Below are 25,657 nucleotides of genomic sequence, written 5' to 3'. Positions count from 1 at the left end.
CCTGAATAAGTGGAGTCCCTCCAGTACCTGAGAACTCTAGGGGGATTGATACTCCTACCTACAGCCCTGGTGTCTCATTGAACAAGGCGGCAGTGCATGGAGCCAGGGGCTCCTGGTGCTGCTAACTTGGTGGCTTCTAATCGGAGACAGTGTGGGGCAGCTTGCACATTTTGCTCTGCGCAGCCCTTGGTGGCACCTAACAGTAAATTTGGCCCTGGGCCCCAGCTACATTGGCTTACATAACTAGTGACAGGAGGCACACAGCTTCCTGCACTACTGTGAGCTGAAACAGACATTTCCTCCCAGGGGGCCAATCAAGAAGCAAACAACAACTGATCAAGCAGGGAAGTGTTGTATAAACTCACACCTTCCCTGGCAATTTCTTCTACTGCCTTCATATGGGCAGCCCTTGAGACTTGCCTCTCTAGTACATTTGAGGACATAGCAACTCAGAGAATAGACCCACAGCTTTTCAGGTGCCTTTATTTTAAATCTGGCATCTCTCCGGTCTCTTTTTAATAGTAATTAAAATACTCATTTGGCAGTCCCCACCACAGCCAGAACTGATGGACTAGCATTGTAAAACAGTAATATCCCTCAGCCTGTCATGAAGCCAGAACTATTTAATTTAGAAGGGGAAACTATCAGCAACATGTTGCTAATGAATTTATTTGGCATTAAAAGGGAAGGGGGCAAAAAAGAAAGTTTTAAGAGTGTCTAAAGCATTGTTGATTCCATAAAATTGTATATTTTATTGGCCCCATCGGTTGTTTAAAATACTTTCAAACCTTTTTAGGCCTCGTTATTTAGAGCAAAATGCCCACTGTTACTGTTTAGGTCAAGATGGGAGCTTGCAGCAACCAGTAGTGGGAATAGAGTAGGGGGAGAACCAAGAGGCAGTGGAGGAGCAGGCAATAAGAGTTTGGGGTTGGCTCGGGGAAAGGCTTGCTGAAGAAGTGAGGGTGAAAGGGAGGGGGTTCCAGGCACAGGAAACAAAAGCATAGCAGGGGAGGATAAACCGGGGCCCTGCTACAGAGGAAGCTACGTGAGAGATGACAGAGGCGATACTGTTGTGGCAGTGAGACAAAGAGCCTTGAAGGCAATGCAGAAAGTGATCAGGGCCAAGTGCAGAGATAGGAGGAGTAAACTGTACACAGAGCAAGGAAGATCAGAGATGGACACTGGCCAGCGCTAAGAACATTTTATCTTGAGGAGAGTTTGCCCAGTCATTGACCCTGGCCTCTCTCCTGGAGATAGTGCCTCCTCTGCTGTTGTGGAACTTTGACACAGTAAGTTGTTAAAAACGGCAGTTGAGGAAAACACACTATCATGCAGCTGGAGGGACTGGTTTTTAGAACGAAAGAGTTGACAAAAATTAAGAGGCATGGTTTGGTGAAATGTCTGATATATTAGAGGCTACAAATATTACAAAGCCTGTAGAATTAACCTCCCTCTTTGAACTCCACTGTCACCACAGAGGAAGAAGTAAGATGGCCTTGGTGCTGATCTCTTTGCTGTAGTGTTGAAGGGCTGCTGAACTTCCTACAAAGCAACAGAGTTGGAACAGAATGGATGTATTTTATTTCCATATATGTTATACTTCCAGTAAACTCCATTAAACTGAAAGCATTCCATATTTTTACCATTTTGATCCCACAATCCTATCTTCCCATTGTTCTGTCCCCTTCGAGGCCGGTCAATAGTGAGTTCTCACTTTCTGTATACAGTATGTGAAGTTCCAGATATTGATGGAATTAATTCTGAGTTTTACTGACTGCCTAACTGCATTCTATTTTCATTCCCTTTTCCCTCAGAGGCCTCCCAAGTCAAGCCCAACCAGAATTCCACATCAGACTCAGACCTCATGAAGTACAGGACCATCAGTCAGATTCCGCAGTTCACACTCAACTTTGTAGAGTTCAACCTGGAGAAACACCGCTCAGGTTCTACCACAGAGATTGAGATCATTGCGCCACACAAGGTGACAGAACGCACGCAGAATGTGACTGAAAAGGTCACTCAGGTATGTCGCTCCTCTACGTTTGTTTTGTACTTTGCTTTTCAGCCAGGACAGGCTCCCTAAGTGGCTTTACAATTGAAATTAACAAAAAGGCACAATATATTAGAGGGAGGTGGTGCTTATAGGAGTCTCTTCTAGTCCCTGGCAGAATGATATAATCCTTTCCTTCCAGAGAGAGGAGACTGAAAGGGCTGGCAGGTGGTTTGAAATGCTATCCCACAGAAGTTGCCTCTTTGCTGCTCTACATGATCCTCTGGTCCCTGGCAGTTGAGGGTGTCATCCAGGTTCCAGGCTCCTCCCTGCAGAGGGAGTAGACAGAAAAAGCTGTAGATACTCGTGGGGTGGCTGGTGCAAGATACCAGCATCTTTATAAAGACCAGGGTTAGGCTGCAGGAGATGAAGATGGTTACCACCAGGACAAGGAGTCAGAATGAGAGGTATTAAAAGGCAACACTAGCACTGCAGTAGACATGCTTAATAACTTGTTAGCTCTTAGTCTCCAGATATTTGGCATGTCAAATACACACTAATTCAAGAACATGGGTGTGGGAGTGGATGGTCACTACATTATAATTTTTTAAGGATTAGACAAATTCCAACAGTGACTATTTGCATGGTAGCTAAATAGATATTTCATGGTCAGAGACAGTGCATCCTTGAGCACTGGATGCTAGAAACAAATAACAGGGAAGGGCTATCTCGATCTTCTCCCACTTGTGGACTTTCTGGTGGCATCTGATTAGCCAGCGTTGGAAACAGGATGCTGGACCAGATGGACTTTGTCCAGGAGAGCTCTGCTTTTGTGGCCTGATGGATTTCTTATCTGAACTCATCAGGTTGGTCTTCAGCTTTAGGAACATAGGAAGCTGCCATATACTGAGTCAGACCATTGGTCCATGTAGGTCAGTATTGTCTACACAGACTGGCTGCTGCTTCTCCAAGGTTGCAGGCAGGAATCTCCCTCAGCCCTATCTTAGAGTTGCCAGAGAGGGAACTTGAAACCCTCCCATTCAAATGCAACCAGGGTCTCCCATTCAAATGCAACCAGGGTGGACTCTGCTTAGCTAGGGGGACAAGTCATGCTTGCTACCACAAGACCAGCTCTCCTCTCTCTTTCTCGCCTCAGCTTTCTTGCACTCAGCTCCCTCAAACTCTTTGAAACAACTGCTGGGGCACGGTGCTTCCTCAGTGCATTGATTTAGACTTTGTATCTGTTGCTGCCAGGGAGCAGGGAGGACATAAACTGCTGCAACGTGTAGGGGCTGCTGCTAGGCAACAGGATTGATGCCTGATCAGTAGCGACACCAGCTTGTCAATAATGGGTCATTAGCTGGCTGGAGGTGACAGGATTGGAGCTGACAGGTCATTGCTGAAGGCTGGACAGAAAGGGCAGAGTCTATGAGCACTTTGCTGTTGTGGATCTGCCACAGTCATCATGCCAGTAAATATTAACCACCCCTCACATTAATTCTGGAGGCTACAAAGAAGTCCCAAGTTTTGATTCTTTACCCAGTCAGATGGATATAATTCAAAATTCAGTTCTTTTTCCTCATCATCTTCATCTTCATCATCATTGTCGTCATCATTATCATCAGTCCATTGACCATAATAAAATTCAGTTGGTATTTGCAGACTAACTGGCGACAACCCTCAATTGTGTTTTGGTAGATACCTTTCCTCAAACTTTGTGGTGTGCTGTGACAGCTGCCTAGGCCAGGGTTTCTTAACCTTGGGCCCCCAGATGTTGTTGGACTACAACTCACAGAATCCCCAGCCACAAAGGCCGTGTCTGGGGATTCTGGAAGTTGTAGTCCAACAACATCTGGGGCCCCAAGGTTAAGAAACCCTAGCCTAGACAGCTGCCTTGTTGATTAGCAAGGGAGCACAGAAAGGGAGAAAAATACTGTGTGGGGCTTTCCACCATTTCACACGTGTCTGAGTTTTTACTGCAACAATAGCAAAACAAAAAAGAGGGCAAAGCAAAAAGCCTACTTACACAACCACTGGGTGTGTGGTAATGAAAAAAGCCATGATGGGTTGGCTCCCAATCCATGGTGAGCTGGTTGTGTGCATCAGCTACCATATTCTGCCATCATGAGCTGGTAGTTGTGTGCAACACTGCCGGTATTGGCATGTCAAAGGCCAAATTCTGCAGAGGATAGACACATGAGGCTTGCCACAGAATGGAAGCTTTCCTCAGTACTATTACGTTTCCAGGGGGTCATGTTAATACACCCTAGATTTCTACTCCTCATAGTTGTGGAGAAAGTTGTGGAAATGAATGGGTTATATATAACAGGAACTTTGAAAGCTGAGGTGGTTTTCAGGCTCATCTTGAAATATTGCTGAAGAGAAGAGCATCAATGAAGAGTTTGGGAAGAGGCAGTAGTTGCAAGGGAACAGGGCATGGCAGAAGCGGGGGAGAAGCAAAGATTCTTGTCCCTCTCACAAGTTCCCATTTCCTGTCCTTCCGGCTCACTAGTATTCCCTCCAAATTGCCCTCTTCTTGTGTCCCCTTTTAAGGCGTTTCTTGAAAGGTACTTAGAGAAATGTGCTTAACACTGAAATTAACATCTTTGCAAAGAGGAGTTGGTAGTTGGTAAACCCATCTGTGGATCTTCCCTGTAAAATTCATGTGGTCCCCACCCCACTTGTTCCAGCATCAATAATGTTTCTGTAGAGATATTCTTCTGTGGCCGGAAAAAGTTTTACATTGGAACCAACCCTAGGCTGGTCTAGGATGAATGTATGACTGTGATGAAAAATAGGAGGGCCATAATACTGAAGAAGTTTCCAAAAGCATTGCTAACTAAAGCTCCACCCTAAATCATATGGGTGATGAATGGATGGTGTGTGTGCCCGTGTCTGTATTCACAGCTTTCCCCTATCACTCTGTGGAGTGATGTAAGCAATCCAATGTCTGGGCTAGGGAGCACAGTGTCTCTCCCCTCTCTGCATCCCGCTCCCTTGCTCACACACACAGCAATTACTTCCAACTCACAGACAGAAATGAGTCTGAAACTCAAGCTGAAGCCGGTAAGTGCTGGGAGAAGGGGTCTGGACAGGTGGGGGGAAGAGGATTATGGCTCAAGGTAAATGAAGCTGTAGAAAGGAAGGGTATCTGTGAATAGTTCTGTAATGGAAGTTTGTCATAAGGTTGGATGTGCAGGGTAAGGGGTGGCATTCTTCATACCATTGTCAACCATGGCTGCTTCTTTGTAAACGTTCAGTTGCATGCCTCCTGCAGATAGGATAAGCAGCTATCACAGTGCTGAGCCATAGAATGTGGTCAGGAAAACAATTGTGCTGCTTTCTGGTGTGTGACCCAGTACTTTAATTCAAAAATAAGAGGTGCTGGAGATGAGCCTTCGTGAGATCTTGGAGTTTGGTGACTCTGCTATTAGCCGCCACCCCCACCCCACCCCACATTATTAGAGTAATTTATGTGTCCCCTGGAAATTTTTCACACGGGGCTTTTAAAGCCCCTTTACTCCCATCTCCTCCGGAATAGAGCAGGTGTGTTCACGTATCGGCTAGATTTACCTGTGAGTGATTTGTGTCTTTTTTTAGTACAACTTCAAGTTTGCAGTAAAGCCTCCCCGTAAACTCGCAGTAAAGCCTGCCTTGTGTAAAAGTCCCTGGTTATTTCTGTGCAGCATATATCTTGAAATTATCTAAATGTTTGTTGGATGGATAAAATGGCACTGACCACATCCTGCCAATGGCATCTGCTTGACCCAAGCAAATTCCTGCAGCTGTTTCACACATTTTTAAATATTACTATGGAGTGAACCACATTTTGACTGACATCACAGAGTGGTGTCTAGTTTGGCAGGAAAAAATGAATAGCTAAGAATGCATATTTTCTGGGTCACAGGGATTTTCTTGTCTTGGTCAACACTGTAAATATTCTCAGAGGGTGAGGAGAGACATTGATTGATTGACTGATTGATTGACTGATTGATTAAGTGCCATCAAGTTGGTGTCAACTCTTAGTGACCACATAGGTAGATTCTCTCCATGATCTGTCTTCTACTTGGCCTTTAAGGTTTCTCAGTTGCATTCACTGCTGCCGTAATGGAGTCCATCCACCTTGCTGCTGGTCGTCCTCTTCTTCTCTTTCCTTCAACTTTCCCCAGCAGTATGGACTTCTCAAGGGAGCTGGGTCTTCTCATAATGTGTCCAAAGTATGATAGTTTGAGCCTGGTCATTTGTGCCTCAAGTGAAAATTCTGGATTGATTTGTTCAATGATCCATTTGTTTGTTTTCCTGGCTGTCCATGGTATCCTCAAAAGTCTTCCCCAGCACCAAAGTTCAAAAGTGTCAATACATTTTTTTTTAAAAAAAAATTAACTTATTTTTATACCGCCCAAAACTCACATCTCTGACATATTTTTATACCGCCTAAAACTCACGTCTCTTCTTCTATCTTGCTTCTGGAAAATCTGTTGAAGATGAGGGAGAGGGTTTTGGGGAGGAATAGCATTCTCTTTTTCGTAGCAGTTCACACAGTATAAGGGCTGGCCTTTGGCACTGAGATCAGTTTCCAGCCTGGAGCTTGTGCCTCCCCAAAATACCTTGTTTTGCTCATGTCCCTCAAGAATGAGATTTTCATGTAACCTTTAGGATCTCTTTCAGCTGTTGACACCATATGGACAGGTGAGAGATCATGGCTTTGATTTTTGTTAGCAAAGATCTCTGGCTTCCTCCTCCAGGGAGTTCTCTACACAGCAGGCTTTACCAGGGGTTTTCTGCGAGGCTCTACTGCGAACTCAAAGTTAACCAAAGACCCAACACAAAAAATGGATTTTTCTACCCCGGATATAAATTGGGCTGCACTCTAACGCGCAGTGAAAAACACAAATTGTGTGTGAAGTGCTCCCCGATAGCTCACGGGGACTTTGGGTTAAATCTGCCCGATATGTGAATGCACATCCTCCATTCTGGAGCAGATGCAAGCTAAAGGTCTTTAAAAGTCCTGCGTGAAAAACTTCTAGGCCATTCAGATTGTGGATTGTTCAGAAAGCTTTGTTAGCAGAGAGCCAAAGTTCATTTCTCAAATGAAAGTTAGAGCCAGTTATGTATAGTCAAAGGGACTCATATAGAGTCAGTGCTTGGAACTGCTGTTAGAAATATGAGAATTATGTCACTAGTGTCTGGCAGATATGAAGACCGTAGAAACTCCAAAGAGACTCTGAGATACTCAAGAGGCTTACAGAATGGCCTGGGAACTTCTGTTTTCTTGTATTGGGATTAGGTCTGAGATACGTAAGCATCATGTTGGCAGATAGAGCAAGATAGTTGATAGTCTAGTGATACAGAGAACATGTATAGATAGATAACACAGAGACAAATTATTTTCAATTATGTATCTAATCTGTCCCAAAAAATTCCAGCTGCAAAATGTTAGGGATGCCTATGAATGGTGGGGGGAAGAAGACAATTTCCAAGGAAACGAAAGTTAACCAAGTTAGTAGAATTTTGTCCATCTGTAAAGGCATGAGGAAGGAATACATTAACACAACAGTGATGAGGTAGGGAAATATTATTGAGCAGAATAAGATATTAGACCACTTAAGAGCATTGCTTTCTGCTGAAAATAATGAACTTGCAAGTTACTGAAATCTTACTTTTATTAAAGAAAAGAATAACATTAATAAAGTAAAGAGACTCATTAAAGACAATAAAACCAATTCTTTCTTCCCATTGTTCAAATAAAATGTGGAATGATGTACATCCTATGGCAGGTGGCAGGCAGCCGCTTTTTGAGACATTATTAAGTAGAAAGGAGCATGAGCAAAGAAGGATTCTTAACCCTTTCCCCTCACATCATTTTCCCATCAGAGATTGCCTCTCCAAGCTGCTTTTACCCTCACTGAGTAAAGGGTTAAAAACCTTCTCCCGCTTACACCAGCCTTCCGCATATAATTGCTGCCTCAATAGCTGTATTGTAAAACAAAGGGGGGGGGGGTCATGAAGAACAGTCATGAAACTATGCATAATGTGTAATTCTGTCCCAGTTAGAATCCACAAGAATCTCATAAAGAATGTTTCTAGTCCTCATGGATCCAGAAAAACACAAAACCAGTGTGCCTCAGCCTAAAAGGGTCACAACCATAAATGAACTGTATTACTTGCATTTCATAAACTTGATTCACAATATTGAATGTTTGATGCTTAAGAATACAGTTCATCTCCTCTGCTTAGAATACCAGAGTAGACAAAATTACAAAAAAAGAGTATATTTTATAGCATAAATTGGGGTAGAAATATGCAAGTGTTCAAATTTAACAGAATATTTAGGGAGTGCCTGTCTCCATACCAGCAAAGAAATTATCTGAGAAACATCTTCAAATTTTCTCCTGTGATTCCTGAGAGAATTTCAGTTTCTCCTTGGGGAAATCTTGGAAATCCTAGAATCTGGGGAGAATTTCCACCTTAGATAAATGTCTCAACATCCCAAGCTGAATCAGTCAAGGGCTAAAGCAATGACTTCATGGTTGTGGCTTCTGTCTTATAGGAGGTATTTCCTAAAGAAGCTTACCTCCACTCAAATAATCTAGAAAAAACATTCCTTTTCAGAAAAGCTTTTGGTTTTGATGCATTTGTAGTGTTATTGAGGTTATGCTTTGTCTGCTTTTAAAAAGTAGAGGCTGTTTACACGAGCAGGCAAACCCAGGATTGGGCAACCCTGACTGAGTTTGGCTGCCCATGTCAAGCACTGGGATTGAGGCCATCCATGTACTGCCTTCCCCGTAAGTCCAGGAATTTACCCCAGGCGCCCTTTGCGCCAGGTTTGGGGTCATGTGCACGCAGCCCGAGCAGACCCAGAGCTGGGTGCCTAGAACATCCGACTCACAGGGGGATCCCGAAATGCACTGCATTGCTTGCACGTTATATCTGGTCACCTCCAGACTTGTCTACTGCAATGCACTCTATGCGGGGCCACCTTTGTACGTAGTCCAGAAACTGCCATTAGTCCAGAATGTGGCAGCCAGGTTCGTCTCTTAGTCATCTCAGAGAGACCATATCACTCCTATCTTAAAAGATCTATACTGGCTGCCGATAGGTTTCCAGGCAAAGTACAAGGTTTTGGTTATAACCTATAAAGCCCTAAAGAGCTTGGGCCCCTGGGTATTTAAGAGAACACCTTCTTTGCTATGAACCACACTGCCCATTGAGATCATCTGGAGAGGTTCAACTGCAGTTGCCACCGGCTCGTCTGGTGGCTGCTCAGGGACGGGCCTTCTCCATTGCTGCCCCGAGGCTTTGGAACACACTTCCTAATGAAATAAGAGCCTCTCCATCTCTTACAACTTTTTAAAAGGCAGTCAAGACGCATTTGTTCATCCAGCCTTTTAATTAGACATTGTTTTAATTGTGTTTTAATAGTTTTAACTTTTTAAATTTCAACTGTTGAAATGTTTTAATCTTTTATTGGTAGTTTTTCTTGTCTTGTAAACTGCCCAGAGAACTTGCTTTTTGGGCGGTATAAAAATATGTTAGATAGATAGATAGATATTTAGGGATTCCTGGAAGCTGGGACTTGTTTTCCCAGCCTCCAGAGTTCCGCGCTGCTGGGAGCAGTGCAGATCGTGTGGGCGCACAAGCAGCGCATCCCACACATGGAGCAAGATCATCTGGGAGGAAGGTGTGCTCCATCTTGGCTTCCCCCCCACACCCTCCCCACCCGCTGAAAATGGTCATGTGCATGACCTTTTAGTTTTGTATGCCTTGTATATTGTTTTCAATGTAATAGTTCACTTTACCAGTACTTTAAACTTTATGGTAAGACAATGGATATATGGGCAAAATAATTCTGTAACACAAATCTGTCCATATTCCTGCACTAAATGAAGCTGGTCCAATTAAAGGCAACCCTTTTCTTATCTTGTATGTCATAAGAACAACCCTGCTGGATCAGTCCCAAGGCCTATCTAGTCCAGTATCCTGTTTCACACAGTGGCCCACCAGATGCCCCTGAGAAGCCCACAGGCAAGAGGTGAGGTCATGCCCTCTCTCTTGCTGTTACACCCTTGCAACTGATATTTAGAGGCATCTTGTCTCTGAGGCTGGAGGTGGCCTATATCCCTCAGACTAGTAGCCACTAGTCATATCCTCCATGAATTTGTCTAAGCCCCTTTTAAAGCCACCCAAGCTAGTGGCCATCACCACATCCTATGGCAGAGAATTCCATAGGTTAATTATGTGCTGTGTGAAAAAAGTACTTCCTTTTGTTGGTCCTAAATTTCCCAACCTTCAGTTTCATGGGATGATCCCTAGTTCTAGTTTTGTTTGTGTGTGAGAGAGAAATTTATCTATGTCCACTTGCTCTATTCCATGCATAATTGTATACACCTCTATCATGTCTCCCTGTAGTCACCTCTTTTATTTATGCATTTATTTATTTAACATATTTTTATACTGCCCAAAACTTACATCTCTTGGGCTTTTTTCCAACCTAAAAGTCCCAGATGCTGTAGCTTTGCCTCATAAGGAAGGTGCTCCAGGCCTCTGATCATCTTGGTTGTCCTGATCATCATGTTCTGTATCTCTGACTGCTAGAGGTCTTTGTTGACATATTTTTTGAATCTAGGTTTAGTGTGGGTTGTGGATATTAGCATAATTGTGTGAATCTATGCCAAGATGGTTTACATGAGCAAGATGAATCAGAGATTCCTGCCTTAGCATGGGTTCACACAATTACACCAATATAACTCACATTAAACCTAGATGTGATTGAGTGAATGACTGCATGAACCAGACCACTGTGGTTCAAGGTCTTTGTCACTCTGGTTAAGTCTTTACAGCTGAAAGGGGATGCATCACATTATGCGTCATAATCTTCTAGGAACTACTGCTTGAAAACAAATAAGACATAAAACTCAGGTAGGTAACAGATGTCTGTCCAGTTTGTGCAAAGTGTATATAAATTGTTTGGGAGAATAAGCTGAGGTCCTTGTTGATTAACTGATTGTGGTTCAGAACGTTCCTTCCAATTTCACAAGTAAAAAGATTAGAGGTTTAGGGAATCTGTGTGTTGCTTATCTTCTGCACCATGTTTGGCTGTGCTATATTTTGAGTCATATAAAATATCAGGCAGAATGAAAAGGAGCGCTCAGCAGACTCCCTATTAATTATCTCCAAATAGCCCTCTTTCTAATAGCCTACTACTACTACTACTATTTGTATACCACTTTTTAACAAAAGTTTACCGAGTGGTTTACATACAAAAATAAATAATAATAAATAAGATGGTTCCAGTCCCCAAAGGGGACTGCCCCAAATCTGAAAAGAAACATAGTACAAAGTACAAATGGTTCCAGAAATTGCTGGATATCACACTGCTGGATCCCCCTAATCTGACCCTGGCATGTCCCCCGATCACTGTGTTCGTACTTGTGTGACCCTTGCACAGATGATAGGACTGCAGCTAAACTGGTGCCGTGGAGAGATGTATTCTGCTGCAATGCTCAGAAACATCCCCCTTCAGTACTGTAGCCCAAGTAAGAGATGCACATGCATTGCTTACTTGGCATGCATATTCACTCTCCCCATTGCCGTTCCAGTGGGTGTGGGTAAAACAGTCAATGTTTTCTGTGTCGTTCTCTGTTATGATATGTCATGGCATGCCACAATGTAATTTCTCCAGCGCTGCAAATATCTAGGGCATGAGGCAAACCTCACTGAAATCAATATGAACTTTCCGGCCAACTTCAATAAACTTTGAGGTCAGGAAAGCTGACCAGCTCTTTATGAACACCTTGGATTTGTTGTCTAGCGCCTAAAACCTCTCTCCACAAGATCAGACACTTTGTGGATGCTCTATTGCCAGGTTTCGTCATGGCCCCTGTACACAACCCTGTCTCCCTACTGCCTCTTGGAACAATTTGATCTCAGTCACTTTTTCCTATTCCCTTTCCCCCTCCCTTGAGAGCTACGTAGCAGGCCTCTTGATTGGTGCTTTTCTTTCAATCCACGGACCAGCCATTGATTGGTTTTGATTACTCTCCACCAGGCTTGCAAATGCCCTTTGCAGTCCAATGTCTCCTGCCTATGCGTGTGTTTGAGAGAAAAAGAAACATACAGAGAAATCTCACTTCTGTAGATGAGATATGAGCAGGACTTCTGAGAGATAGGACTGCAAACTCAGTGATTGGTGCTCTTTGGTATTACATAAGCTTGTTCACGTGCTCGCTGTGTTCATGTGCCCGGCTGGCAGGGCCGGCGAGAGGAAAGGGGAACCAGTACAAATTACCGGGGGCCAGCGGTCCGGAAGGGGCCCTGGGACCCGACCAAGTTGCCTGTGTTGCCTCCTGCCGCCACCCCACCCTGTGCTTGTCTCACCGCCCGAAGCACCAACCTTTCAAACAATTCTAGTCGCCGTGTGCACAGCCGGGGGTGGGGGGTGAGCCGAGCACCCCACTGTGGTGGCGGCAGGCAGAGCGGGTGCAGTCACTGAGCCTGACTGTCCGGCCCAGTGGCTCTTGAGAACTGCAACGCGCTCCAGCGTGCCTGTGCAGTTTGAATAGAGTGTGAATGCTCTATTCAAACTGCGGAGGCACACTGGAGCGCATCGCAGTTCTCAAGAACCACTGGGCCGGACAGTCACGCTTAGCAGCCACTCCTGCTCTGCCTGCCGCCGCCACTGGGGGGCAGGGCTCGGCTCACCCCCCCAACACCCCCCCCCCGGCTGCACACATAGAGGCTAGAATTACAGGTGAAACTCGGAAAATTAGAATATCGTGCAAAAGTCCATTAATTTCAGTAATGCAAATTAAAAGGTGAAACTGATATATGAGACAGACGCATTACATGCAAAGCGAGATAAGTCAAGCCTTAATTTGTTATAATTGTGATGTGTGAACAATATCGGACCTCTGAAAAGTATAAGCATGCATATGTATTCAGTACTTGGTTTGGGCCCCTTTTGCAGCAATTAGTGCCTCAATGCGGCGTGGCATGGATGCTATCAGCCTGTGGCACTGATGAGGTGTTATGGAAGACCAGGATGCTTCATTAGCGGCCTTCAGCAATTCTGCATTGTTTGGTCTCATGTCTCTCATCCTTCTCTTGGCAATGCCCCATAGATTCTCTATGGGGTCAGGTCAGGCGAGTTTGCTGGCCAATCAAGCACAGTACACTGTATACTTTTCAGAGGTCCGATATTGTTCTATTCTTCAATCCTTGTCTTCTTGGTTCCATGTAATATTCTAATTTTCTGGGATTGTGGATTTGGGGTTTTCATGAGCTGTACGCCATGATCATCACAATTATAACAAATTAAGGCTTGACTTATCTCGCTTTGCATGTAATGCATCTGTCTCATATATCAGTTTCACCTTCTAATTTGCATTACTGAAATTAATGGACTTTTGCACAATATTCTAATTTTCCGAGTTTCACCTGTATTTCAAAGGTTGGTGCTTTGGCCTTGTGGCGACGGCAGCAGGTGGGCCTTGTGGTGGCGGTGGCAGGGGGAGCCTTGTGGCAGGGACCCGAACATTTTTTTTCACTGGGGCCTGAACCTGCTTTTGGCGGCCCCGGGGACTGGGGAGGCGGCAGGGGGAAGGCAGGATCACACCTTCCTTCCCCCCAGATGACCCGTGCTGTTTCTTCGGCCATGCCACTCACACGGCCACACAAACTGCACTGCAGTGAGCGGCGCAACCATCTGGAGAAATGAAGCCTGGCCTTCAGAAATCTCACAACACGGGATTTCCCTGCTGCTGGGCACTCTAGCCACTCAGCTCTATGAATGCTCGGGTTGCAGGCAGCCCAAGCATTCATATGACCGGGGACTGAGGTAGAAGGGTGCACTCATACCCTTCTACCTCAGTATAAGCCTGGGTAAAAAAAAGCTGGGCTACCCCGATGAAGAGCGCCGGGATTGGGACCGATCCCAGCACTCCACACAGTCGGGCTGTGCAAGCCTGGTAGGGCTGCTCATGGAAATGAGCTCTATGTTAATTCAGCAGAATAAGTCAAGAGGTGCCTGCAGTTTAGGATTGCTGCTGCAACTTGTTTTTGACAGCAGCCTGTGGGTCAGCTCACTTGGCACTTATGTTTCTGAACAGATAGCTATGTTTGTGGCCAAAGCTTTGTGCCTGTGCAAGGAGGGTTTTGGTCCCTGCATCTGGGGCTCTTTACCTTGGAAAAGAGGTGACTAAGGGGAGACATGATCGGGGTATATAGAATTATGCATGGAGTGGAGAGGGTAGACAGAGAGAATTTTTTCTCCCTCTCTCACAACACTAGAACCAGGGGTCACCCCATGAAACTGAAGGCTGGGAAATTAAGGACCAACAAGAGGAAGTACTTTTTCACACAGCTCATAGTTGATCGATGGAATACTTTGCCATGGGATGTGATGATGGCCACCAGCTTGGATGGCTTTAAAGGGGCTTAGACAGATTCATGGAGGACAGGTCTCTCAATGGCTACTAGTTTGTTTTATGTTTCAACAGTTTATTACTTTATTTGACCAAGTTCACTTTTATGTAAAGCTTGCTTTTATGTAAAGCTTTTGTACTTTGTGTTTTGCTGGTCGAATGACCGTAACAATAAAGGTTTGATTTTGCTACTAGTTTGGTGGCTGTGGGCCACCTCCAGCCTCAGAGGCATGATGCCTCTCAATACCAATTTCAGGGGAGCAACAGCAAGAGAGAGGGCATGCACATACCTCTTGCCTGTGGGCTCCCCAGAGGCATCTGTTGGGCCACTGTGTGAAACAGGATGCTGGACTAGATGGGCTGTTCTTGTGTTCTTATGATTAGGATAGAATTGTACTGAGTGTTGCCCATTCCCCATTTCTACCCAAATCCACCTTGTATAAGGTCTTACATAATGCCTTTGCTGCATCTGGAGATGCTACCCATCATCCTGGGAGTTTTGCTGAATTGAGGCAATACATGGCACCACTCCCAGCAGACCATTGGATTTGTCATTAAGATTTGTGGATTTGTCATTTGTTTTCATTAAGAGGGCAAAAACTACTATGGGCTCGTTGTCACTATTACTTGGGATTCCCCCACCTGCCCTATTCTGTATTAATTAACTGCAGGCAGTGCATCCCTTGGTGCTAATGCACATTTGCCAACTCTTTACCCCTAAAATAAGAGACAGATAGTATTAAGTGTTAACCTGAGTCATTGCTGTTTGTGGGGAAAGACTTTTCCTCTGTAAATCCTCCACATCTTCCTTTAACTCTTTCCTAGCCCCTTAATGGCTCAGCTTTTCTGTTACCAGCTGACAGTTAACTTTTGCCTAACTCATCCTCACTATCCTATTATTATCTCATTCTTTCCCTTCACTTCTGCCTTTCACTCTTATTTAGCTTGTAAGCCCTCTGGAAAGAGGCCATGTCACTTCTGTGGTGTATCAGTCACATAGTCACTGCAAAGTATTTGTTAAATGCTAAAATTCAGTCAGCAACAGATTTAAGACAAATTGAAGCAAGTACATCTTCATACAGTGCATAATCACCTTATGGAATGCATTGCCACCGGTGTTTTGATGGCCATTGACATACAAGGATCTATAAATAATAATATAGTTCCACAGAACAGGAAAGATTTATCACTGACTCTGGCCATGATGAGTAACTCTTTCATGATCAAAGACAGCATTAGGCACTGGAATTGAATAACTGGAGATGGGTGGCACTGTTGAGTCTTCTTTATTAATTTCTCAAGACAGCTGGCTGGCCACAGTCAGATCAGATCACAGGCCTAATCCAGGAGTGCTTGTCTTATGTCAGGCCATTTTTTAATCTGAATTAATTCAGATTCAGATTTGGATTAATTTGGATACAAAACAAAACTGGGGTGATTCGGAAGGTTTAATTTCTGACAAAATACAAAATGGGGTTGATTCGGATTTGAGACAGAAAAAATACAAAACGCACAACCCTACGAAGTTGAGCAGTCCTATCATGTGCTGGGAGAGAATCGTACTGTGGTCAAGGCAAAATATGTTTCCTGGTCACTCATTTTCCTAAGGTTTTAGGTACTGTCCCTGACCTCTGAGGTATAAGAGACTGCCAGAAGTAGACATGGCAGAATCAGTCTAAAGTGAAACACTTCTTTCAAGGGCAGCTCAGTCAAAAAGCAGACATTAGATTGGCAGGAAGCAGGCAAATTTGCATACATTTCATTGATTTTTTTTTCTGGGCACAGCACTGGACTTCTGCAGTGCACAAGTATTTTTATTTGTTTAGCAAATTTGTATACCGCCCACTACTGAAGTCTCCAAGTGGTTTACAGCATAAAACAAACCAAGAATTTAACAGTTAAAACATATAAAAGATCAAATTAGAATACCCATAAAACACAGAACTATCATACTAACTATCTCAGAATTTGCTCCAGAAAGTAAATAGGTGGCATTTTATGAATTCTCTGAATGCCCGGGGAAAGGCAGTTAATGCAGAGTTATAATAGAATTTCTTATTGACTGATGAAATATACAGTTAAGAAGGACATGTTCAATTGATTCAACTGCACTAGAATTACAAGGACAAACTCTTACATCATAAGGAATATTCCAAAACTTCCCAGACACCACCGCAGAAGGCAGAAGATTACAGCGAGATAAGGAAAAAGCCCTGCAGTGGCTGTGGACAGTCAGTTCATAGAGATAATTTGCAGGTTTACACTGACTGTTAATTCTTTCCAGGATAAGGTTTTTTGGGACCAAATTAATATCCTTTTGATGCTCCATATCGCAGATGAAGGGACTCATGATTCCCTTCGTTGGAGTGAGAGCTGAGAGCCTTGGAGAGCTGGTGCTCTCTAGCTGAGGCCAAAATGGTATGTGGTGTACCTTCCACATCACAAAAGTAATGGAAAATATGAGTGGATTAGGCTGCCTTTTTGGTTTTGGACTGTATTTATTTGTTTGTTTGTTTGTTTAATCAAATTTGTACACCGCCCCAAACTTTCATCTCTGGGTGGTTAACAGTAACATAAAACCAGTTAAAAACATATACAAAAAACTTAAAAACAATTTAAAAATTAAACCAGAGATTAAAATCCCAATTTTTTTTTTTTAGGAAGCTGAGAAAGCTTGGGCGAAAAGATAGGTTTTAAGGTGTTTATTGAAAATTGCCAGAGATGGGGAGGATCGTATCTCAGCAGGGAGCTCATTCCACAGTCTCGGGGCAGTGACCGAGAAGGCCCGTCTCTGTGTAGCTACCAAACGAGTTGGCGGTAACTGGAGATGGTCCTCCTCAGATGACCTCAATGGGCGGTGGGGCTCATAGTGAAGAAGATGCTCTCTTAGATACCCAGGGCCTAAGCCATTTAGGACTTTATAAGTTATAACTAGCACTTTGTATTTTGTCCGGAAACCTATTGGCAGCCAGTGTAACTCCATCAGTAAAGGAGCAACATGGTCTCTCCGAGATGACCTAGAGACAAACCTGGCTGCCTCATTCTGAACCAACTGAAGTTTCCGGACTACGTACAAAGGCAATCCCACGTAGAGCACATTACAGAAGTCAAGTCTGGAGGTTATCAACAGATGTACCACTGTTTTGAGATTATTGATCTCGAGAAATGGGCGTAGCTGGTGTATCAGCCGAAGCTGATAGAAAGCACCCCTGGCCACCGCCTCAACCTGAGAAACCAAGGAGAGGTGTGAATCCAGAAGTACTCCCAGACTGCGAACCTGTTCCTTTTGGGGAAGTGTGACCTCATTTAGAAAAGGTAGATCAAAGTCATCTCTAGAGTTCTGACCCCACACAAAAGTACCTCCGTCTTATCTGGATTCAACTTCAGTTTATTCTCCTTCATCCAGCCCATTACTGCTTCCAGGCAGGCATTTAGGGAGGATATGCCAGTTCCTGAAGAAGTTGACATGGAGAAGTAGAATGATGATGGGTGTCATCAGCATACTGGTAACATCCAGCTCCAAATCCCCCGATGATCTCTCCCAGCGATTTCATGTAGATGTTAAAAAGCATTGGAGAAAGTACGGAGCCTTGAGGGACACCATACTTAAGCTCAGATTTTGAAGAGCAACAGTCTCCAGTCGACTCCATATGGAATCTGTCCGAGAGGTAGGAGCGGAACCACTGTAAAACAGTGCCTCCCACCCCCAACATCCTCAGACGTTCCAGAAGGATACTATGTTCGATAGTATCAAAAGCCGCTGAGAGCTCCAAAAGGATCAACAGAGTCACAATTCCTCTGTCAAATCCCAATTGGAGATCATCCATCAGGCCAACCAAGGCAGTCTCCACCACATAGACCACCCAAAAATCAGTTTGAAATGGGTCTAGATAATCAGTTTCCTCCAAGACCGCCTGGAGCTAAGAGGCCACCACCCTCTCAATTACCTTGTCCAGCCATGGGAGGTTGGAAACAGGCCTATAATTGCTCAACTCTGAGGGATCTAATGCTGGCTTCTTTAGAAGAGGTTTAATGATTGCCTCCTTAAGACAAGGAGGCATCCTGCCCTCCCTCAGAGAGGCATTTATGATTTCCACCAGGCTTTCTACAACAACTTCCCTGCTAGATCGAACAAGCCATGTTGGACAAGGGTCAAGAGAACAAGTGTTAGGCCTCACCGCTACAAGCAGCTTGTCTACATCCTCAGGAGTCACGAACTGAAACCAATCCAGTCAAATCACATGAGGAGTTGTTGGGCACCTCCAGCTCAGACATCACAGTAATTGTGGAGTCTCCATCTAGGTAGGCCCGAATTTGAAAGATTTTATCTGCGAAAAGCTCTTTAAACAAATCACAGCTGGTAACTAATGACTCCAAATTCTGGTTCAAGGGAGGGGGAGCAGATACTAGTCCCCTCACAACCCTGAACAACTCCACTGGACGTGAACTCACAGAGGCAATACGGGCAGAAAAGAACTGCCTCTTTGCCGCATGTATTGCCTGAGCATAGATCTTTAGATGTGCTCTATGTCGCAATCTGTCAGATTCGAGTCAAGTCTTTCTCCACTTGTGCTCCAGTCGCCTGCCTTGCCACTTCAGCCCTTAAAGATCTTCCATATACCAAGGGGCCAAGTTTGAAGCAGGTCGGAGGGGACGCTTGGGAGCAATTGTGTCTACTGCCCTGGTGAGCAAGTTGTTCCGATTCTCAACCAGGGCATCAACAGGATCACTAGCAAAGCCAACATTGAATCCCTCCAAGGCTTGTTGGAATCATACTGGATCCAATAACCTCTTCGGGCGGACCATTCTGATTGGCCCCTCGCCCCTGCGGAGGTAGGAAGTGGTTGTAAGTCCAACCTTAACCAGATGGTGGTCCGTCGATGACAATGGGGAAATCACAGGAGTCCCCACCTACGGAACACCACCCTGATCAGAGTAAAAGACCAAATCAAGCGTGTGACCTGCAATATGTGTTGATCCAGAGACCACTTGAGATAGGCCCATAGTTGTCATGGCCGCTACGAATTCCTGAGCTACCCTGGACAGATTGGTCCCGAAATGAACACTGAAGTCCCCCTGCACCAAGAGTCTGGGATACTCCAACGCAAGTTCTGTGACCATGTCCATGAGCTCGGTAAGGGATTCCGCTGGGTAGCGGGGCGATCGGTACACCAACAGAAATCCCAATCTATCCCTGGTCCCCAAACTCAAGTACACACATTCAATATGGTCCAATACCCTAACAGGGACCCTGGTAAGGGAGATGTTATCCTTATAGACCACAGCCACTCCACCTCCCCGCCCACATCCCCTCACCTGCTCCTCTACAGAATATCCTGGAGGGAGAAGCTGGTACCAAACTGAACCACTAGCCTCCCCCAACCAAGTCTCGGTAATACATACCAGGTCGGCCTCTTCATCCATGATCAAATCATGGATGAGTTCAGATTTATTTTGGACCAACCTGGCATTAAAGAGGAGCAGGGAAAGGCTATGTGGATTGTTGGCAGTGCTCCCCGAGGTCAAAGAGCTGGCAGCACTGCCGGAAGGGGAGACAGCTATTAAATTTCTGACTACCCTTCCCCTGGAATGGCCTGCTGACCTGCCAACATTACTTCTTCGATTCCCCACCACCACTGGGATAGCTGCCCCATAGTCAACGAAGGCACCCCCTGTCCCCCCATCTCCAGACAAACCCAACACATTACAGTAGGATCTTCAACCCAAGTCTAAAACAGCTTAAAACTAGTTAAACAGACGCCCTCTATTGTTTGGAGATAGTTGTTAGCCGGGTGTCAGACAATCATGCTGGACAAAGGAAGGCTGCTCTTCCGCCTGCTCATCCACAAGACCTCAACTCAGTCCTACCCCTCGTAATTCACAACGGTGGATGCAGATGGACTGAGAACTCCGGGATACCAGAACATCAGGATACTAAGCAAATGAGCTACCTCTCACTGTAGCAGCTCCTAGCCTTTCAGTGAGAGAGACACCATGCAGGGGCTGTGTTGTGCATTTAGGCAGATGGGATGCTTTAAGAGGGATTGCCCTTATATGGAATATGACATCTGTTGGGAAATAGCTACTATCTGGGGGAGGACAACAGTGAATGGTTTTGCTGTTATGAGAAATGCTGTACCAGTCACTGCACTCACCTTTTGCCTTGTGACTTAACAGTGGTGCAGACTGCTGTCATCACCGGCATTCATAGACAAACATAACAGTGGCCAGTGATCCAAGTACTTTTCACAAAGGAAGCTCATGCTAGTGGTCGACCTACAAGTCAATGATCTCTCATACCTCATACAACTGGATAGAGATCTGGGTACACTGAAAGATGACTCCCAGTATGTATACTGTCAAACCAGATGGATCGATGCCATCCACCATTGATCTATGCTTCACTCAGGAGGGCCCAGCTCTACTCTACCCTGTCAGTGCCCCTGAACCAGCTGTATAAATCCCCAGCAACCTACCAGTAACTTCCCCAGCCGAGACCAAAAGGGCTCAGGGATCACCCTACCTTCTTTCCTTTCTTTTGTGTGCTGTGCTGTACCACTTAGCTGTTATTCCATATTGAGCTCCTTTATCAGGGCTGACCCTTCCATGAGGCCCAGTGAGAGGCTGTCACCTCAGGTGGCGGACATGAAGAAGGCAACCGCCTCCCACTCTGCTGCCACGAGTGCCATCCTATGGGCCTGCCTATGTCCCCCCACCCACTACCCTTCCTTGCCCTGCTGCAGCACACTTCTTTTCCCCTCTTCCGGCCCCACTTCTCTTCTTTCCTCTCCTGGATGCACTTTCCTCTCCTGGATGCACTGGGTGCTTCTCTTCTTTCCTCTCCTGGATGCACTTCACTGTTGCAGTAGCCAGCTTCCTTCATCATCTCTTCAATCTCCCGTTCTTCCTCCCAAAAGAGGAAATGAACGAATGACAAGTGCTAGGGAGATGCTCTAGCTAGAGCATCCCCAGCACTCACAGCTCTTCCACTTCCTCTTCTGGAAGGGTGGGGAGGTGAGTTAACAGATAATGGGGGGAAGTTGGATGCTGCAGCAGCTGCTATGCAAAACGTGTCCAGAGCAGAGAAAGAAGCACCCTGAAGAGGTGAGGAGGGCCACTGCCAGCAGAAGGGGGTAAAGAGAATAGGTTGCACTTGCAAGGGGCTGGGAGGGCCTCTGGGAGTTGAGGAGGGCTTATGCGGCGTACTTTGCATACTGTGTGAGTAGGTATGAAGATGAGAGGCAAAATGAGACACAACACCTTACTATGGCATCTCAGTTAGCACTGAGACTTTGGTTTGGCCTGCCTTTAGCACTATGCTGTATGGCCTTGAGTGCCATGCACAGGGTGGGCTGTGTGTAGTTAGAAGGGAAGGGTGCATGTCATGAGCTGGTCCCTGGGAGGTTACAAAACCCCATTCTGTGTCCCCTTTCCCCTGTGTGCTCCTATGGATGTGTTGTGAGAATCTGGATTCTGCTGCCTCTACCTTTCCCATCTAAAATTATTATTGGTGGCAAGTACCCAAAAGACAAGCTTTGCCTTGTTGAGGGATACATGTTTGTCTCCCAGGAGTGGGACCTGAACTCACATTTCCAGTTTCCCACTGCATTGGTTTTTCCCATTGAACCATCAGCCAGGGCACAGTGCTCTGATTTTGCTGTTGGAGTTCCCATTTCTCTACACTTCTCTTCCGTGCAAAACGTTTGTTCCCATCATACACATATCAACAGAAATGTGTTGTGCTCAGTGTTCTAAACATGGCCTATGATTAACTTTGCTACCATAGTTGGGGGTCTTACCATTTGGCAATAAAATTCAGAATTTTGAAAGCTTTCATAAGTTCCAAGTGTTGTCTTACTCCCTGTACACACATTACTTCAGGCGTCTGTGCTACTTCCCAGCACAATGTACCATCTGTACACACAAGCAGGGGCCTCAAGTGACCTTTTCACCACCATCTGCCAGCCAGCTCTTGCATTTCATTACTGCTTTTGTGGCAACTGGGGGAAAGTGTGGGTTCTCAGAATGCAAGAGCTGGCCAGAAGATGGCGCTGTGAAAAACACACAAGCTGCTTAGAAGCTGAGTATTGTGCTTTGTAAACCACTTCCCCTGAAGAAGAATGCTACTCAAAATGCATTGGGGTCTACTCTTTAATAAGCTGTGAAAAACACACAAAGTTACTGCTTGGTATGTGTACAGAGGATGAGATTGCACTAGGAAGTAGCATGGAAGTTTACAGCAGCATGTGTACAGGCAGTAAAAGCTTTGAATATCCTGTACTTTATTGTTGTTTGAAAGAACCTAGAACAAGTCTACTTCTATGGAGACCTGATGCTTATGGGTTCTACATATAGGCCTCCTGCCTACTGGCCTAGGGAGTTGGCTGGCTATTGTGACTGGAGTGGCAAATTGGCAATCCTTTCTTCCTTTTTGTGTGGCCCTGGCTTTTTTCCTGTGTCAGAGAGGTTATTAGCAGGCAACTGTAGTCTATGTAGTCTAATGAGTACCCAGAATGTTGGGGGCAATATGCTAAAATCATTGTAAACTGCTTAGAGAGCTTTGGCTATAGAGCGGTATATAAATGTAAGTGCTATTGCTAGTGCTATTGCTATGTTTCGGATACAAGGGAATTTAGGCCCTGTGTGAGGGGAGGTCTGAGTTCATAGCTACAAATGATAGTTACTCCTATACTGCCCATGGGGCTATGGGAAACCAGAACAGGGCTTCCCAAATCATTGCAGGATTTTCCTGGAGCATATGTATGGTGTGTGAAAGGAAGTATGACAGTTGTCAGAATATGGCCATTGCTATATGTTGACTGGTGGCGTAGATATATGGGTGATTTGGGGGACATAGTTAACAAGTGTCATCATGATTGGTGTTTAGTGGCATAATTTGCAGGGGTAGTGTTGGATTGCTATTGCCATGTTAACATTTGTTTCTAATTATATTATTGTTCTTTTGAGTTTGCTGCTGGAAGAGAATAGGATTGAACAATGGTGGCTGGTGGCTCCTGAGAGTGGTGGGGAGCTAGGCAGGACAGGTGATGGGCAGAGCCAGAGATAGAGCCACTTGTGGGGTTCTCTCGCCATGCCATGCCATGCCATGCCCTCCCTCCCCCCCCCTCTCTCTCTCTCTCACACACACACACACACACACACACACACACACACACACACACACACACACACCAAGCCATTCTCTCTCCCCCCCGCAAGCCTCTGTCTGTCACACACACACACACACACACACACACACACACACACACACACACCCCAAGCCCTACTCTCACCAAGCCTCTCTTTTCTTTTTTGCTCTCCTTCTACCGGTGTCTCTCACCAACGCTTGCCATATCGACTTATTTCTCTCCCTCTCTCACCAAACCCACCCCTCACTAAGCATTTCTCTCTCTCACCAAGCCCGCCTCTCATTAAGCCTCTTTCACCAAGCCTCCCTCCCTCTCTCTTACCATGTCCCTCCTTCCCTCCCCCTCCCTTCCCCCTCTCTCTCACACACAAAAACCAAGCCTCCATCTCTCTCTGTCACACACACACTCCAATCCTCCACCTCACACGCACACACCAAGCCTAGCACTCTCTCTCTCTTTCTCTTGTTCTCACCAAGCTCCCCCCCCCGTCCCTCTCTCTCTCACCAAGGCTCCCTTTCTCTCACCAAGCCTCCCCATCCCCCCTCTCTTTCACTAAGCCTCCTTCTTTCTCACCAAGGCCTTGCCTCTCTCTCACTCACACACAGACACACACTAAGCCTTACACCCTCCCTCTTTCTCCTTCTCACCAAGAGTCTCCCTCTTTTTCTTTTTCTTTCTCTCACCAAGCCTCCCCACTCTCTCACCAAGCCCCACTCTCACACCAAGACACACACTCTCTCTCACCAAGCTTCCCTCCTCTCTCTCACCAAGGCTCCCTCTTCCTCTTTCTCTCACCAAGCCTCCACCCCCCGACTAAGCCTCCTTGCCTCTCTCTCTCACACACACACCCCAAGCCTCCCCCCTCTCACCAAGCCTCCTTCCCTCTCTCTCACCAAGACTCCCCCTCCCTCTTGCTCACTAAGCCTCCCTCACTCTCACCAAGCCTCCCTCTTTCCCTGTTTCTTTCTATCAGCAAGCCTCCCTCCCTCACTAAGCCTCCTTCCCTTCATCTCACCAAGCATCTCCCCTCTTTCCCTCTCTCTCATGAAGCCTCTCTCCAAGCCTCCTCTCTCTCCAAACTTCCCTCCCAAGCCTCTCTTTCTCACACACACCTAGCCCCCCCACACACACACTCATCCTAAACCGCTCTATCTTTCTCTCCCTCACCAAGCCCCTCTCTCACCAAGGCCCACCCCCTCTCTCTCCTCTCTCCAATCCTGCCTGCTTCCCCCTCTCCCCCCTTCCTCCCCTCACGAAGCCCCTCTCTCTGTTATTCAGTCCCATTCAAATCAGGTTACAAATAATGTTTTTGATGTCATTTGGTTAGATTTTATTCTTTTTACCAATCAGGAAAATTATGGTTGTTTTCCTGCCTCAGACAATATTAGAGTTTGGATGGATTGATGATTGGGATTTTGATGTATTATGTTTTGCTGCTTCTGTTTTGATCATTGTTGTTTAGTGTTGTAAATTTGTTTATATATATATAAAATCTCTCTCACACACCAAGTCTCTCTCTCTCTCTCTCTCTCTCTCACACACACACACACACACACACACACACACAAACCTACCTACCCCCTCCCTCACCAAGCCCCCCTCTCTCACAACCCCCCCTCATCCAGCCACCCTCTCTCACTAATCCCCCTCTCACACCCACACCACTAAGCCTCCCTCCCTCCCTTCCTCCCTCCCTCTCTCTCTCTCACCAAGCCTCCCCTTTTCTCTCTCTCTCTTATCACATCCCAGCACACCAAGCCTCCCTCCCTCCCTCCCCTCCTCCCTCCCCCCCTCTCTCTCGCCATCCCTCATCCAACCAGAGGGTTGCTGGCCTGACCTCACCCCCCTAAGACAGTAAAAATGGGTGAAAAAATACAGTTCCTTTTGCCTCAGGGGCTGTATTTTCAACTCAATTTTTACTTCCTTGAGTGGGTGATGCGGGAGCTGCCCACTAGGGATCAGAAGCTGGAACAGCTTGATTAGCAGCTGTTCCATCCAGGAAGTTACAGGCACAGGGAGGGGGGGCTGAAGAAAGCTCTCCTGCTTGAGAGAGTTCTCTGGCTGCTGCTAAGTCTGATATTCTGCTGGAACCTGTG

The 25,657-nt window shown here is 45.7% G+C and overlaps 1 protein-coding gene across 1 annotated transcript in view; it reads left to right on the top strand.

Moving 5' to 3' along the window:
• Positions 1-25,657, top strand: part of KCNH6 (potassium voltage-gated channel subfamily H member 6) — a 130,621-nt gene that overhangs the window by 80,218 nt on the left and 24,746 nt on the right. Inside the window, exon 4 of the mRNA XM_053266299.1 lies at positions 1,815-2,023. Coding sequence (XP_053122274.1) covers positions 1,815-2,023 — 209 coding nt within the window. The remainder of the gene's footprint in view (positions 1-1,814; positions 2,024-25,657) is intronic.

Source organism: Hemicordylus capensis, chromosome 6 (genome assembly GCF_027244095.1).
Source record: "Hemicordylus capensis ecotype Gifberg chromosome 6, rHemCap1.1.pri, whole genome shotgun sequence".
In the NCBI taxonomy this organism is placed as follows: domain Eukaryota; kingdom Metazoa; phylum Chordata; class Lepidosauria; order Squamata; family Cordylidae; genus Hemicordylus; species Hemicordylus capensis.
The sequence above is the reverse complement of the archived record's forward strand: the minus strand, read 5'-3'. Positions and strand labels throughout refer to the sequence as shown.